The sequence below is a fragment of the Pollachius pollachius genome, assembly GCF_949987615.1.
Source record: "Pollachius pollachius genome assembly, chromosome: 3".
NCBI classification, from domain to species: domain Eukaryota; kingdom Metazoa; phylum Chordata; class Actinopteri; order Gadiformes; family Gadidae; genus Pollachius; species Pollachius pollachius.
In genome coordinates, this window is record NC_136936.1 from 18,458,316 (window position 1) to 18,473,652 (window position 15,337).

At 51.9% G+C, this 15,337-nt stretch overlaps 1 protein-coding gene across 2 annotated transcripts in view; it reads right to left on the reverse strand.

The window, feature by feature from the left end:
- Positions 1-3,931: 3,931 nt before the first annotated feature.
- The window catches only part of ssh2a (slingshot protein phosphatase 2a), a 31,290-nt gene continuing 19,884 nt past the window's right edge, over positions 3,932-15,337 (reverse strand). For both annotated transcript variants that reach the window (XM_079733227.1, XM_079733226.1), the window contains 9 exons: positions 15,129-15,194; positions 14,236-14,430; positions 12,053-12,146; positions 10,898-11,026; positions 10,480-10,526; positions 10,014-10,160; positions 9,155-9,355; positions 7,358-8,525; positions 3,932-6,190 (listed from right to left, as the gene is read on the reverse strand). In XM_079733227.1, coding sequence (XP_079589353.1) covers positions 4,598-6,190; positions 7,358-8,525; positions 9,155-9,355; positions 10,014-10,160; positions 10,480-10,526; positions 10,898-11,026; positions 12,053-12,146; positions 14,236-14,430; positions 15,129-15,194 — 3,640 coding nt within the window. In that variant the 3' untranslated portion in view covers positions 3,932-4,597. The remainder of the gene's footprint in view (positions 6,191-7,357; positions 8,526-9,154; positions 9,356-10,013; positions 10,161-10,479; positions 10,527-10,897; positions 11,027-12,052; positions 12,147-14,235; positions 14,431-15,128; positions 15,195-15,337) is intronic.

Sequence of the window (15,337 nt, forward strand, 5' to 3'; positions counted from 1 at the left end):
TTCCCTGTCGTCATTGTGTTAAACCAGCCAATAGCGCGCCAAGGGGAAAAGCCAGCTTGGTGATTGGCTCTCGCAAAAACGTATCGGAAGCGGAAGGAAATGTATTGCTCTTCTCCAGACCCTTGTGGAGGGCGAACTCAAATCGCTGGCAGAATCGGCGGGGCTACCCGTCTAATGAGTGACCATTGAGTGACCAATATCAGTTTAACAAGTAATGCATCACCTCTATGAAGGCCAGAAGGTGCGATGAGTGTCGGATAAAGCTAACACTTTCAACTTGACAAAAATCATAATAGTGAATACATTTGCAGGTCCATCTAGTGCTCAAATTAATCCGCTTGGAAAGTACGAATAGAGACTTGTCCAATGTTTGCAGAATTGTCCAATTTGCAAATTATTAATAACAAAATTCTTACTTTTCCAATTAGTCACTAAAGCAGCTGAATTTGCCAGGGGAAACATTTTGTGGTGTCAAAACAAAATATCAAAAGACCAGTATGTGTGTACTAACTAAAAATACTCATCGTCTCCATCAAACAAGGAGTCTAATGATCCTGACACATTTGCATTGGGGCAAACCCTCAACCAAACTTTGCTCACAACAAACGGATTCACATTTAAAACATTCCCCTAAACCAGCCAACACGGTTAACCTTCAGTGGCCGGTAAAAATGACCTTTCCAGATGCCAATCAAACGCATCATCGTACAGAACGAATCATTCCGCAGTAAATAGCAACTTCAAATGTATTCAAAATTGAAGGACTAAAATGGTTCTGTTACGAGTAGTTTGTAAGTGTATCAAAGCATCAAATTCATGGCTTAAACCTTCAAATTCTAGCATGCCCTCATTCTACCAAACAGTGAAACAGCAAAACCTTCCACTGCTCGTCATTGATCTTCTTCACCTTGAGTCTCTGAAAGACTTCCAAAGGTCAAGTGGGCTAAACAATGGATGGATCAAGAACAGATTGCACGTCTTGTATCCCGTTTCAGTCTGCCAGGCTTCAACCCTAGAGATATCGGCTCTTATGTTGTACAAAACCTTGCCGAGGGCGCTTTCCTCAACATCGGATATCTGGAGACGCGCGGTACTACAAATGTTATTTTGGGAGTGCAGTTCTACCAGCATCTGCAAAAGGTGCTGTGTGATTCTCAAGAATCAGTGCCATCGGTTCAACGTTGATTATGCCAGAACAGTGAATAGGCAAGACAGTACATCAAAGTGTGGCTGGAAGAGAAGAGCATAATGACATGGACATGTAGTGGTGTAAATCAAAGTGGGGGGATTTTTGACTTGCTCTTGTCGGAGTGGACATCAAGGTGCTGGTGTTTAAGCAGGTGTCCTAGTATACTCTTGAGCCTGGTAATCATAAGGTACGACATCAAGAGGCTGTTTTGGTCCCGAAGTTCTAGACATCAAAGCAGTGTTGGTACCAGCAGAGCACTGGTACTGCCATTCAAGTAACATTTGACCAATGGCAGGAATTGTCTATTGTGAAAAATATATTCTGGAACCAAAGAGTTGCAGCACTCTGCATTGCAGACCACGCTGCAGCAAGACATACTGTAGATGCTCCACAGCAATTTGATTGCTACTTTTATCAGAGCACACACTTCACAGTGTAGTGTACCCAGGCAAGTCCGTCATCATGTTAATACAAAACCATGCAAGACTACCCTTGACGTAAATTATTTTAGTATTTCTGATGACATGTTTCAAGCTAACAGTTATGAATGGCTTCTTCTCCTCATAATGGACAACACCATATAAGGTGTTATGATTTTGTAGATAAGCAAAAGACTACAAACATGGCCATTTTTCCATTTCCCCTAAAGCCAAGACAGACCAAAGGTATACCTGGGTTATGGTGTGATCAAGATTCCTCGGATACCAGCCTTCCGAGTTAGACGTGGAGAAACCTCCGGGCTTTCTTGAGGCATTTCACGGAGGCACGCCTCCTTTTGGTTGGGTCCCCTCGGAATTCTGAGAGTATACAGAGTGATGATGCTATCAACAAAAATGGCTGCGCCCGTAAAGAGATTTGTTCTTTGTACTTGTACCACGTTGGTCATTTTAAATGCTCTTACCTCTTACCTATTACAAGAGGTAAGAGCATTAGGCCTGCACGGTCTTGTTGTGTGTGCAATACAATTTAAACTTGTGTTTGTTTTCGAGCTGGTTTGCTAAAGAGGCTAATGTAGCTAACAATAAACAAAGACTAGACAATTACATGACACAATCACAATGACGAACGGGAACGCTATAAGTGCTCCGAGACCGGAAATTACGTCACAAGTGCAACTCGGAAGACTGGTGACCTAAGCATATGGATCAGGCCACGCAAGCTCGTTTACCTTGTCTGTTAGAATAAACCACGTGTTGAACATTTACCACTCTTCGAGTCATACCCAGCCAAACAATGCAGTCAGCGAGCAACGTTTACTATTACAGCCGACAAATGCATGCAAGAACAGGGATAGCTTTGGCAGTCATACAGTGGCGGTTCTATGATTTTTCTGAAACGGGCCATTAAGGGGCCACATGCTACATTCAGGGGCCGTACCGGCCTTGCGCTGAGTTGTTGACTTTTCGCACAACAGACCCACAACAACACAGCTCACCTGGAGCCAGCAACAGCCCAAACACATCTACACCACCACAATCAGTTCGGGCACAATACGAATTGGGCTACTCACTGCTGGGTTCCACGTTGAGGCTCTCTCGTAGGAGGCCATGTTTTTCCAGCAGTTCAGTCAAAAGCAGCAAAACACAAACTGCTCGGTTTTAGAGTCAAGTTGGTTCAACGGTTTTAACACAACAAAAAAAGCTGAACAGAGTTGGCTGTCCTTCTAAGCTGCTGTAGTCTTTCACATGCCGTCAAATAAAAGAAACCAAGGTCAGCTTGGATAGGTGTTGGTGAGACAGGTGAACTCATCAAAGAGCTGATAGGGTCAAACAGGATGCCTGTGATTGGTTGTGAGAGAGCTGCTCGAGACGAAAACTACGTTAAAGCACCTGAAGAAATGTTAACCACACAAAACATTTCTATGGACTATATTGCACCAATTAAACATTACGTAATTCATATTGCACTCGTCTTCATCTTCCAACAGGGATTTTCACAGGCATTATCGTTATTCACCTACTCTGTAATATAAAATAAAAGCGGGCTGAACTTTTTGTATAACTTTGATTTATTTCATATCCATTTTCCAATGAGTTTTTTTTCCACAGCATCAAAACCAATACACTCTTAATGACTTTTCACCACAGGAATTATCTTCAGTGTGGTTTACTCGGTCAAATAAAATCAATATAGGCATACCTGGTGGGGGTTGTGTGTGTGTGTGTGTGTGTGTGTGTGTGTGTGTGTGTGTGTGTGTGCGTGCGTGACACACACACACACACACACACACACCAGGGGCCCCGTTGGCCCACATCCACTGAGTTAATTACCCCGATCAAACGTTAGGTAAAATGCCAGCCTGAAATAAATCAACCCACTCCGGGCTGTTCCTCCCAGCCCTTATGACAAACCGTCTGTCCTCAATCAAACCGGATTGCATCCCTGTGGTAACCTTGCAATATATTCTGAACAGACAGAATATAGAGTCCGGCCCAGCCATGGCTTGAGGTTTAAAGTCTAAGATAGTTTTTGCCATATTTACCTGGGTCGTTTGTGAGCCCGCACATGATACCAGCCCAGCTGCTTCAGTTTATCCACAGAAAGGTGCGTCAGCCGCTGAGCCGTAGCCTCTCCACGTATGGACGTAAACTCGTATGTTGTGCAGTTCATCGTTTGACCAGCAGGTGGCCCTAAAGATACGTAATTGTTCGAAAGGAGGTCAATAGTACTATAGCTAACTTTGAACGCAGAAATATGTAGGCAACTTCAAAAATGAAATCACACGGATGAATATTAGATGGATAAACATTTTATTTATGGATAAAACACAGGTAAAAAAAATCTATCAATTGATAACAAGACAGGCAAATGAAAAGACAGAAAATCCCGCTGTAATAAATCAGTGCAAAAATACTCCTCTAGGGTATTAACATTAGCTATTTAAAATAAAAAAAAAAACAGGGGCTTGGGGGAGTACAAGAAAAACAAGTCAAAACAAGATTAAAGTGCATGTTTTGAACCCCTCCTTGTGATTTAAGAAAACTGGGTCTTTGTTTCAGAAACCCCGAACAAGCAGAGGCCACGTAAATAAAAAAAACGCACCTGAAAGGGGATGTAAAAATAAAAACAATAAAAACTCACAGGGTCAGCATTAGTTTTGGACATTCACAATTCCTTATTGGACGTACATATCCACACTAGCGTGCGCACACGCACTCACACACACACACACACACAATACCGGCACACATCCAGTGGCATACATGCAGACGTGTCCCGTCCTTTACTTTGTACAAACATCATTGTGGAGGAAGGACCTCCACGCCCCTGCTACTCAACATGAGGTAGGCCAACACAGTCTGGGTGGAGAGATCGAGCTCACAGTGGCTCTCACACACATGCAGACACACAGACACACGCACACACACACACAACAGTTCCAGTAGTGGTCTGTCCCCTGCAGTGAGGTCACATGGTGTTATAGAGCACAGTGGTGGTCTGCTGATGCTGCTTCCTCTCCGCGGAACTCCGGCGCCGGTGCCGCGGCGACCGGCCCCCGCCCTCCCCCTCCTTCTCGCCCGTCTCTTCCTCTCTCCTCGGGGCGGGGGCCGCGGCGGCGCTGTCGCAGCCGTCCCCCTGGAAGGCGCGGTGCGGGGGTCTCTGGGGGGCCGCGGGGAGTGGAACCAGCACCCGCTGCTTCTTCCAAAAGTCGTCGGGTCCCGGGTGCGGCTGGGACGCGGCCCCGCCGCAGCGCCGGGGGTGCAAACAGGGGGCCTGGTGGGGCGGCCTCAGGTCCCAGTCGCTCAGGTCGTTGGCCGACAGCTCCAGGCGGTCCAGCTTGGCCAGGGACGCCGAGCGCTTCATCTGGGACGGGGGCGTCAGGCCCGCCTGCCGGATCCTGGCCTCCAGCGCCACGGCCCGCCGCCACGCCGCTGGCTCCCGGTAGCTCTTCCCCTGCCGGTCCCGGAGCCCGCGGCGCTCCGGGACCCCTGTAGCCTGACCATTCGCCGCCGCCGCCGCCGCCGCCGTCGGCTCCCCCTCGCCCTCGCCCGGCCCCGCGTCCGGCTCCGTGTCCATTTCCTCTCTGGAGCCCCGGGGGTCTGTGGCCTTGGCCTGCCCCTCCGGCGGACCCCCTTCATGGAGGAAGGCCTGCAGCTCCCTTAGCGTCTGCTGGATCCTCTCCAGCTCCTGGCTGCTGTGAGCCAACTTCCGGCGGGCGTCGCAAGAGGGACCGCAGCCCGGGCTCCAGCACGCGCGGGGCGGGGCCGCGGCCTCCGACTCCTGGACCGCCACCCCCGACGCGTCGAGCGTCGAGGCCCGCGGCGAGTGGGGAGACGGGAGCGAGGTTTCCGAGTCCATGGTGGCGCTCCCGTTGTATTCCCTGGGGTCGGGGCCCAGCGAGGCGCCGGGGCCTCGGCTGAGGCAAGCGTTGCCTGGAAGGGGGCCTGGGTCTGGGGACGCCGGTCTTTGGTGGTCCCGTGGGGACGCCACTGGAGTGTCTCTGGGCGCGGCGTCCGCGTGCGCTACCGCGGGCTGTACCTGATCGTCTTCCCGCCTCCCGTGGGGGCGCGCCCGAGGCTCCGTGGGGGCTGAACCGGGGGAGCGCAGAGAGGATGGGTGTTCAGCGGTGGGGGAGTAGGGCGGGGAGCGGGGGAGGGGCTGAGGAGGAGGAGGAGGAGGAGGAGGAGGAGGAGGGGTTGCGGCCGGGGACAGCTCCAGCCCCAGCTTCAGCCGCTGCTCCAGCTGCTTGGTGGCGCGCCGCACCGAGCCCACCGGCCAATCGGGGGGCTCCTGCGCCGGCGTGGAGGGGGACTGGGGATTGGAAGGGGGAGGAGTCGGGGACCAGTCGCCGCCGCCGCCGCCGCCGGTGACCTCGCCCGTCTCCTGGTCTTCCAGGGGCTGGGCGGGTGGGCTCGGCTGGGGGGGGCTGCGGCAGGGCGTGGGGAGCAGCGATATGGACTCGATCTCTGTGACGATGTGGCGCACCGACAGGCCGTTGTCGTGGTGAGGAGCGGCGTCAGGGCGGGCCTTGTCCAGCGGTTCGACAGAGCATGGAGGGACCTGGGAACAGACAAACAGCACCTCTTCAGTACGTCTCGGTGAATTGCCCTTGTAAGGGGGCAGGTGGTTTTCTGTGAGTCGCATTTGAGGTCCTTTTTACCTAAAAATATGGCATCGTATCATTATGATATGCAACCATATTAACGACCTTAAATAGGTTGACTGAAATTCGCTTATTTCTAGTCTCAAATGGAGACTACTCGGGCCCTCCAGCAGGGGTCAGTATAGAACATGTGTAAGCAGAGTCAGAGAGCAAAGGTGCAGCAGTCCATCATAATGGGCTCAGTTCATCAGCTCCTGCGTTGTCATTCATTAGACTCTGGACAAGGGGGACGATTCCATTGATCAATGATGCGGTGATGTGTCACTATATGGTTCAGAATGACACAAACGCACCCTACTGATAAGCATTACGGGTGACCTGCTTCAGGACTAAAGTACAGGCAAACCTCCATGGACTTTATAACAGTGTCACTACTGCGGCCGTACGGACATTGTAAAGAATTAGCAGGGCCATATTAAGATATGCTTTAAGCACTGTACAGGGGGAGCCTGGTGTTCCTGGTCTGGCCTATTCCCTAGCTTTTCGTTATCAGACTTTGAACACGCATTCCGTGGGATGGCTGTAGAACTGTGGCACGTTAACTTTTCCAACAGAAGGTTTTTAAAGTGCGGGAAATCCCGCTTACATGTGCAATTGACTCCTTTCCCATTGCCAGTAGACGGGTACGTCTTCCTGTTGTTATTCTGGTGAGTCATCGTCATCAACGTGCCGGAAAACAGGGTTATCAACAGAGAGGCCAGTGACGAAGTGCGGTGGTTACTACAGGGCTACTTTAGCCCTGTAACATTGTCAACTCGGTTGGAGCAACTAAAGGGCTGTTGCGCTGTTCCTATTTATTTACGCGCCGTGTCATTAGCACTATACCGGGAAAAGGGGGTCAAAATGAGCGTGTCCAGCCCCGGGCGTCATGTTCCCATCACTGCAATCGCAGCAGGAGCCGATGAACACCTGGGATTATTCCGTCACTTGTCTCGGGAATGAATGCCGATTGTTACCTTTCCCACTAAAACAAAAGGCCAGTGTTACTGGTCGTCTGTGAGTTTCTAATCCAGTGGGAAAGGCAGTACAGCGGGAAAATGGGTGGGGGTGGGGGGTGGATGTACCTGACTCATCTCCTTCCTCTGCTCCTCCTCCTCCTCCTCCTCCCTGTGTTCGCTGTGCTCCTCCAGGGAGGACGGCGACGGCGACGGCGGCGTGCGCGGTGGCGTGCGTGGCTGCGGGGCCCGGTCCGGGGTGGGCGGGGCGCGGGCCCCGCGCCCGTCCAGCGCCAGGCCCAGGAACTTCTCCCGGGCGCTGAAGAAGTCGATGCTGTCCCCGCTGTAGCTGGACGAGGCGTCGCTGCGGCCCTCGGAGCTGCTGCCGCCGTCCGGCTGCGCCTCGCTGGGGTTGTTGTTGTCGTCGTGGGTGGGGCTGGAGCCACTGTTGTCGTCGTGGGTGGGGCTGGAGCCACTGTTGTCGTCGTGGCTGGGGCTGGAGCCACTGTTGTCGTCGTGGGTGGGGCTGGAGCCACTGTTGTCGTCGTGGCTGGGGCTGGAGCCACTGTTGTCGTCGTGGGTGGGCTTGGGGGTGATGACACTGTTGTCGTCACTGACGGGGGTGGCGATGTTGTTGTCGTCGTCGATGGGGGTGGCGATATTGTTGTCATTGATGGCGGCGGGGGTGGGGGCGGTGATGGCGGTACCATCGACCTCATGGGTGTGGATGGGGGGGGCGGTATTGTTGTTGAGTGTGATAGTGGTGGTGGGACCCTGGGAGAGGGGAGGCGCGGCCGCGAGGGGGCTGCTTAGGGGGCTGAGGGGGCTGACGGCGCCACTGGCCAGACCCTCGGACAGGGAGCCCCCCAGGGTGTCGCTGGAGCCGGCCGTCAGCGGGGAGACCTCCCGCTCCGAGTCAATGCCGTCAGGGGAAGGCGGTGGCAGGAGGTGGAGCGAGGGCGGCGGGTGGGGCGCGGCGGGCAGGCTACCGGGGGCCGGGGTGCCCGCCCGGGGCCCCGGCAGCGGGGAGCTGACCTCCCGGGCGGAGTGGGGCCCGTCGTGGGCGCCAGGGGAGAGCGGGTCCGCGGGTATGGCCGACGCGTCCGGGGGATCCCCGCTCAGCGCCTGCAGCACGGCCACGCCCAGGAAGTGATGCAACGAGGGGGAGGAGACGTTGTTGTTGTTGTGCGGGTCCGAGCGGCCCAGCGAGTGGGAGGTGGGCTTGCACAGGGGCTCGGGACGATCCGATAGGTCGCCGTCCGAGTGGGAGCGCCACAGCTTGTTGTGTCTCTGTTTGCTGGGGGAGGGAGGGAACATTAAACAGACCATTAGTGGGGGGGTAGGGACACAAACAGGGCCGTAGTTGTGTGGCATGTTTGTCTCTGTTCAACGCCCGGGAGCTTCGTCATGTATATTCCCCCCGTGTATTGAGAATAATAAACTAGACATAAAACCTAAAAAGATTAAAGGAAAGACCACAAGGTCTTCAATTAGAGCACTTCTTGAAAGAAAAGACTGAAGGCATTCTCTTGCTTTGGGCTAGCCCCACAATGCAGACTTCAGATTCATATCTCAGGTCTGGTGGCAGACTAGCTAGAATTGGGGTGAACGGGGCGCATCATCTTCTTTCGCTTCATATTTGTTTCGACCAAACATGTTGCCGGAGGCGGGGGTCCGGAAGTGCGTGATTGGCTTTAAACAGCAAACTTGGCTGGCAGTAGCAAACTAAAAAATGTTCTGTGAAGGATAGAAATCAAGACTATGTAATTGGCCACTGTCCAAATTATTTTGTTCGGTGGAATATCCCTCCAATGAAACAGGAAACAGGGCGGTGTCTGCTTCCTGGCCCGGTCTGTGTGCCGTCTCCCCGCCTCAGATGTTCTGCCACCACATAGCAGTCCCGCTGGGGGTCTGAGATGAGCATACCTGGCCAGCAGGATGCCCTGGTACTCCTCCAGCTGCTTCATGAAGGAGGGGTTGGGCTTGGTGACGGCGCGGCACTGCTTGACGTGGTCGAAGGCCTGCTCCAGGTCCCAGCCGTACTCCTTCATGGCGTAGGCGATCACCGTGGATGCCGAGCGGCTCACGCCCATCTTGCAGTGCACCAGGCACTTGGCGCCGGCCTTCCTGTGAAGGGGGGGGGGGCGACGGGAACCACAGCCGTTTAATGGCGTTCTGCACCCAAAGTTAGCTATGAACCATTACAAATAGCGTACAATGGTTGATTCATGACATTTTCCCCAACGGAGATGATGCAATATCTGAAGTGAATGGGCAGGATCTGGAAGTCCAAGCCAAGCTGCCATGCGTCTCAGGGCTTTCTAAAAGAACACTGATGTATGCCACATTAAAGCAAGAGGAGGCAACCCCGACAGCAATCGATAAATCAAATGCTCTGACAAAAGAACTGGTATCTGCGGCTGTAGCACGCCCGCAATAAGCCCTTCAAATCACATCATCTGGGACGAATTAAACGATTAGATTGTGTACCTGTCTATCTGCCTACCTCCCTGGCTATCTGCACACACTCTACCAGTGCCCTCATTAAGCATGAACAGAGTCTTCCACAAGGCTAGGCAGACATATTGCTAAAGCGAGCGCTGTGTTCATGTGTTTCGGGGGAGTGGCTTTGGAAGGAGGATGAAGGGGGGGGGTTATACTTTGGAAAACCTGGATGTCTGAATTTCCTCCCCTAGCTTAAGCCATAACATGGATGAATCATTGACGCAGTGATGAATGTTTGATGAGGCTAAGGCGTGTGTTTTGAATGTGTGCGTGTTCATACTTGGCTTTGGAGATGAACTTGTAGGTCTCGTTCCAGTACTCCAGCAGGTTGGTGGCCTCCTCGTCGAACACCCGGATGTTGTGGTACTCAAACACTGCCGGGAAGAAGTTGTCGATCTCCCGGGTCACGTTCAGGATGTACCGCACCCTGGGAATGCCAAAACGAGGTCATCGCCCGCTTAGACTGACAGCTCATAAAACCGTCACAGTCAATTTATAATCAAGTTTCGAAATGCTTTGAGGTGCGCATGAAAAAGATATTAACGGCCTTTTTTCGATGTGACGCAAATAAACTGTAAATGGGGTTCTATTTCTGCCGGTGGCTGCGAGGGAAAACATCTGTCCGAGGGGAACAGCGTGTTCTGTCGTTCCGAGCGCGAGCGCTGGTGTGAAAGATAAGTCAAGGGGAGGGCATGTGAGTCAGTGTTGTGTGTTGTGGTGCTCGGAGAATGTCTGGGTCTGCTCACCCGCTGTTCTGCAGCTCCTCCAGATTGGACGCATTCCACTCAGACCCCTGGAGAGACACACAGGAACATGCAACGGTCAAGACTTAATGAAACCGACCACAGAGGGGTTTCTGGGCCACGGTGGAACAACAAGGAACCGTCGCCTATGGTCCGGTGCATATTAAAGCACACGCGCTATATGGAAACAGGGCTGCATCCACAGAGCGCTTTCCTAACCAGTGGCTTCAGAATGATTGCCTCACATTCACCCATTCACTCCACGCCGGCCGTGTCAACCACGCAAGGCAACAGCAGGCTCGTCGGGAGCAATTAGGGTTATGAGTCTCAGGATGCATGAAACGTGTTACCGCAGTGATCAAAGACCTAGACATCGGTGTATTCAGCCAGCGGGTAGGGACGGGTGGTGGTGGCTTCTTACCAGGTAGACGTGGTCGAAGATCTTGGTGGGGCTGTCCATCTGGCCCAGGATGACGATCATCTCGTTGTCGATGAACTCTTTGAACTCCCTCAGGTTGCACACCATCTGCATCTCCAGCTCTGTGCGGATCTGCACGGGGGGGGGGGGGGGGGGGGCAACAAGTTGTGTTTAACGCCCGTCACGTGATGCTTTTACTACCATTCTCCGGTGGCACGGCCACAGTGGAATGAATTCTGGAGGTCAACACAACGGACCAACACCAGAGATGAATAGATTGCGTCAACATCTCTGTAAGGACAGAGCAGTGCTCCATGAACAAACAAGGGGGTTTTAATCTAACCCTGGAATGGTTCCCCGCGACGGTATGATTATTACATCGAACTTTGGTGCGGACCAGAACAAACACACTCTGGTCCGCTTTCACACAGGGCTCTCAGCCCACTTCCGAGTGAACTTGGATGAATGTGATCCGATCAAAATATAGGAAGCTATACAAAAAAAATGCTTTGTGGGTTGAATGTACACTTCTGCCGCAAACATGCAATAGTGAGTCAGGGTCAGATGTGGCGCCATCACCAGGTAAAAGCACTTTATATATGGACGGAATCAAAAATCGTTTCGGTAACTCACAAAAACTCTTTTTAATTTATTCAGTGACCGAAATGGGGTTATTTTTAGATTGCAGGACACTAGAGCCAAAAGAGAGAAAACCAAAGAAAGAACAAAGTTGCTGCTCCATTTTTATATTCATACAACAGAGAGGCGTTCTCTCAGCTGATCTGTCCAAGAGACAAGCAACCGTTTTTACAGTCTGACATGTGTTTACGTTACTTGGTTCACAAAGTCAATCATGAACGCAAACCAACCGAATAAAAATGCAACAGAGTTTTACCCCTGAATTTGCAGAGTCTATCAACCTAGGTTTGAAGGTGCCCTTATAAGCCTGTTATTATTAATAATAATAATAATAATAATAATAATAATAATAATAAGCGTGGTTTCTTTCAGGCCTGTAAAACATACAGTTCTGGTTAGGGCGATAAACTCCCATTAAGTTGAATAACAATCTTATGAGTCCCAAACCCTCATTTCATGTGCCTGTTTCGTGTGTCTGCGACACTACAATGTTTACAGTGTATATATGCTCTGTCCTACCTCCTTGGAGGTGACGTTCTCCAGGTCTTTCTGCATCATGATCTCTCGAAGGCGTGTCTTGATCAGCCTCTCTGTGCGCTCCCTCTCCGTTGGTCTGTGGGCACAAGAGACCCCTGATTAAACACCTTCAATGTACTGTACTCTGTGGCCTCAACACACACACACACACACACACACACACACACACACACACACACACTTTTTTTACTGTCCCCTGGCCTGTCCCCCTGTGCTTTCTCTTTTTCTTCCTTTAGATCTCAATAGGGAGACTTGTTCCCAGTAAAGAATTGCCGTTTTTGTCCGGCGCGGCCAGAGGTCGGAGTGGGAAGAGCAGAGAATGCGGCGAGCGGTGACCGTTGGTGTTCCACAACAGTGTGGCCTTGTGGAGCGTGGCTCCCGTGCCTTCCTGGTATCCACGCTTGCCGCGCTGAGGCCCGGGGTATTTTGGTTACGACCGCAATGCGGATGATAACAAGCGGCCTAATTAAGTCTCCGGAGAGACACGCGCCGCCTCTCTCTCACCATCCTCCTTATCTCGCTCTGCCCTGAATGGCTCCTACGTTGTGCGTTCCTGTATGCATGGAGATGGTGGAAAGAGGCCCCTTGTTTACCCCCAAACATACAGCCTTGTTTACCCTCATTTGAGGGAAATGCCGGAGGTTGCTTGGAGTCTGTGTCCGCGTGCACGTGCGTGCGTGATTGCGTGCATCTGAATTTGACGGTATAGACCTTTCCTGATGCCTCCCCAACCACTGTCTAAATATGAAGGACCAGTTACGAAGATAGGATCTTCTGTGACCTTGACCCTACAATGCCCCACATGTCCTCAACAAACACACACACACACAGACACACTCAGATGAGTGACAGGACGAGAGAACACAAACCTGCAGAATACACTAGACACACTATACCCATGTGATAATGATCCGTAATCTAGACTTGATGATGGAGAAGGAGGAAGATTGATATGGGAATTGAATCCGCCAAGCAGCTCATAAATCGTCCCGTATGAGGAACACCCCGACCAGGAGGATCAACAAAGCCTTTGTTTTGGAAAGCGTGCTTGCATGGAGGCCAAATGAGCCCGTCTGCCAGTAAAATGGATCATAAATGACCGAATGATGAATCACTTGGTAGTATACCGATTAAGCAAACGGGTAGATAGAAACAGATGAGGGCACACACACAAACGCCATTTCTTTCTCTGTTTGTTAATGACACACACTACATTGACGCTAGATGCCACTAGATGTTTCGTTGACACTAGATGTTTCGTTAACAGTGTTAACGAAACATCGGGATGGTGAACCGGACACGGTGCTGTGTCCCTTTTCCTGGGGCCTTTTCCTCTGTCTCTCTTCCTGCCTTCACCTCCTTAGCTGACCACCTGTCTCTGACCATCCCAAGTTTCTCTAAATTTTTATCTTCAGCATACCCCCCTCGCTCCCTCCCTGCCTTTTTTCCCCAGGCTTTACACCCCGAGTGTAAAACCTGAGCTATTTTGGATGCTCCATGCTCTGACAGGACTGTGATATAGTATGCACACACGCACAGTGATAAACTATGCCCATGCACACCCAACCACTATATCACAGGACTGTGATATACCACACACACACACACACACACACACACACACACACACACACACACACACACACACACACACACACACACACACACACACACACACACACACACACACGCGCGTTGTGGTAGGTGGAGGTCATGCCGATACTTTAAACCGACGTTGAGACACGTGACTAGGAGGTACGACAGGGAATTTCTCTGTTGAAAGCTAAGACGTAAATCTGCCAAATATTATTACCCCAGCCCTTTATATCCAGGGTGGCGTGATGGGGTTTGAGCGTACTGGGCTGCATTTGACTGGGAGGGGACGTGACGGGGGGAAGCGTGTGCCCACTGTGACCGCGCTCAGGACAGTTGTGGTGTGCGTTGGGCAACGCTGGTGGCACAGAAAAGCCACAGAGCGCTTCTGTACATTGCGTGCACCCGCTGCTTCGTGGGAAAGACGTTGTGCAACCCCGAGAGACTTCCCTTCGTTTGTAAGCGCCGGTGTGGTGCAAAACCTTTCCAAGACCCAGCGTGAGAAGATGTGCACATAACTCCTTATGCAATCTTCCTGGCACACACACACACACACACGCACATGCTCTTACACGTCGGTGAAGAGGACAGGGGAGTCGGGGCGGTGGGACAGGACGTCCTGCATGGCATTCCACTCGTTGATGCAGAACTGGTCGGAGGAGAGGCGACTCTGGTAGTAGCTGACCCAGGTCAGGAACAGGCTGCCTGGGTAGTAGTTGTGGCAGCGGGCCACGTCGCAGGCCTTGTGGAGCGACTGCAGCGCAGACCTGACACCCAGAAAGACATACGGACAGGAAAAGAGAGGGTAGAGAGAGACGGAGAAAGATGGAGAGGAGACGTAGGGAGAGAGAGAAGTCACACCATGAGTTAAATCTCTTTTGCTGCTAGCACCTCTATACTTTGCGCCTTCACAAATTTCTCACTGACTGGAATAAGAGACTGCTGCAATTATGTGCAGAGTGTGTGTCTCTCTTCGTCATAACTCAGCCACTCAAATAGCAGGGTAGCTAACCGTGTCAAGAAACCCAGGCAGGGAGAAAGACGTGTGTCTGGATAAAAACCAGAGGGAGCGGGGGGAGAAATGCACTTGAAGTTCGAATGAGAAGCGAGGGGGGGATGGAAGGGTCAATACAAGACAGGCCGATTGCGGTCCCCCCGAAAGAAAAGATAGCGGGAAGAGTTCAGAGGTCGTCCGCATGAAGAGTGAGGTGAGGGGTCAGGTCACTGGAACAAACTGGGAGAAGGGGAAGGACATCATCAAAGGGACATGAGAGAGAGGCAAAAGCAGAGTTTGGATAAGGACTGAAGGGAGCAGGAGAGGAGGAGGCAGGCCGGTGGAAGGGACACAATGTTCACATCGCAGCACACCAGAACAACAGGAAGCGACACAAATACCTAATTCTCCATTTCAGTTTTACACGACAGATAGTTTGCCGCCTGCAAGATGTGCACGAGGGCTGCTCACCACATGGCCTGGACGGAGACGGGCTTGAACACGTGAATCCTGTTGACTGTCGACACACTGAAACCGCTGCAGAGCGGGGGGAGGGACGGGGGGAGGGGGAGAGAGAAATCAATCTCAACAAACAAATCAATAACATTGTAGAACGTTATTCTTCGCGGAGTCAACACGTGGGCACAGATATCACAGCGAGCTTGGGACGGTGGAACGTT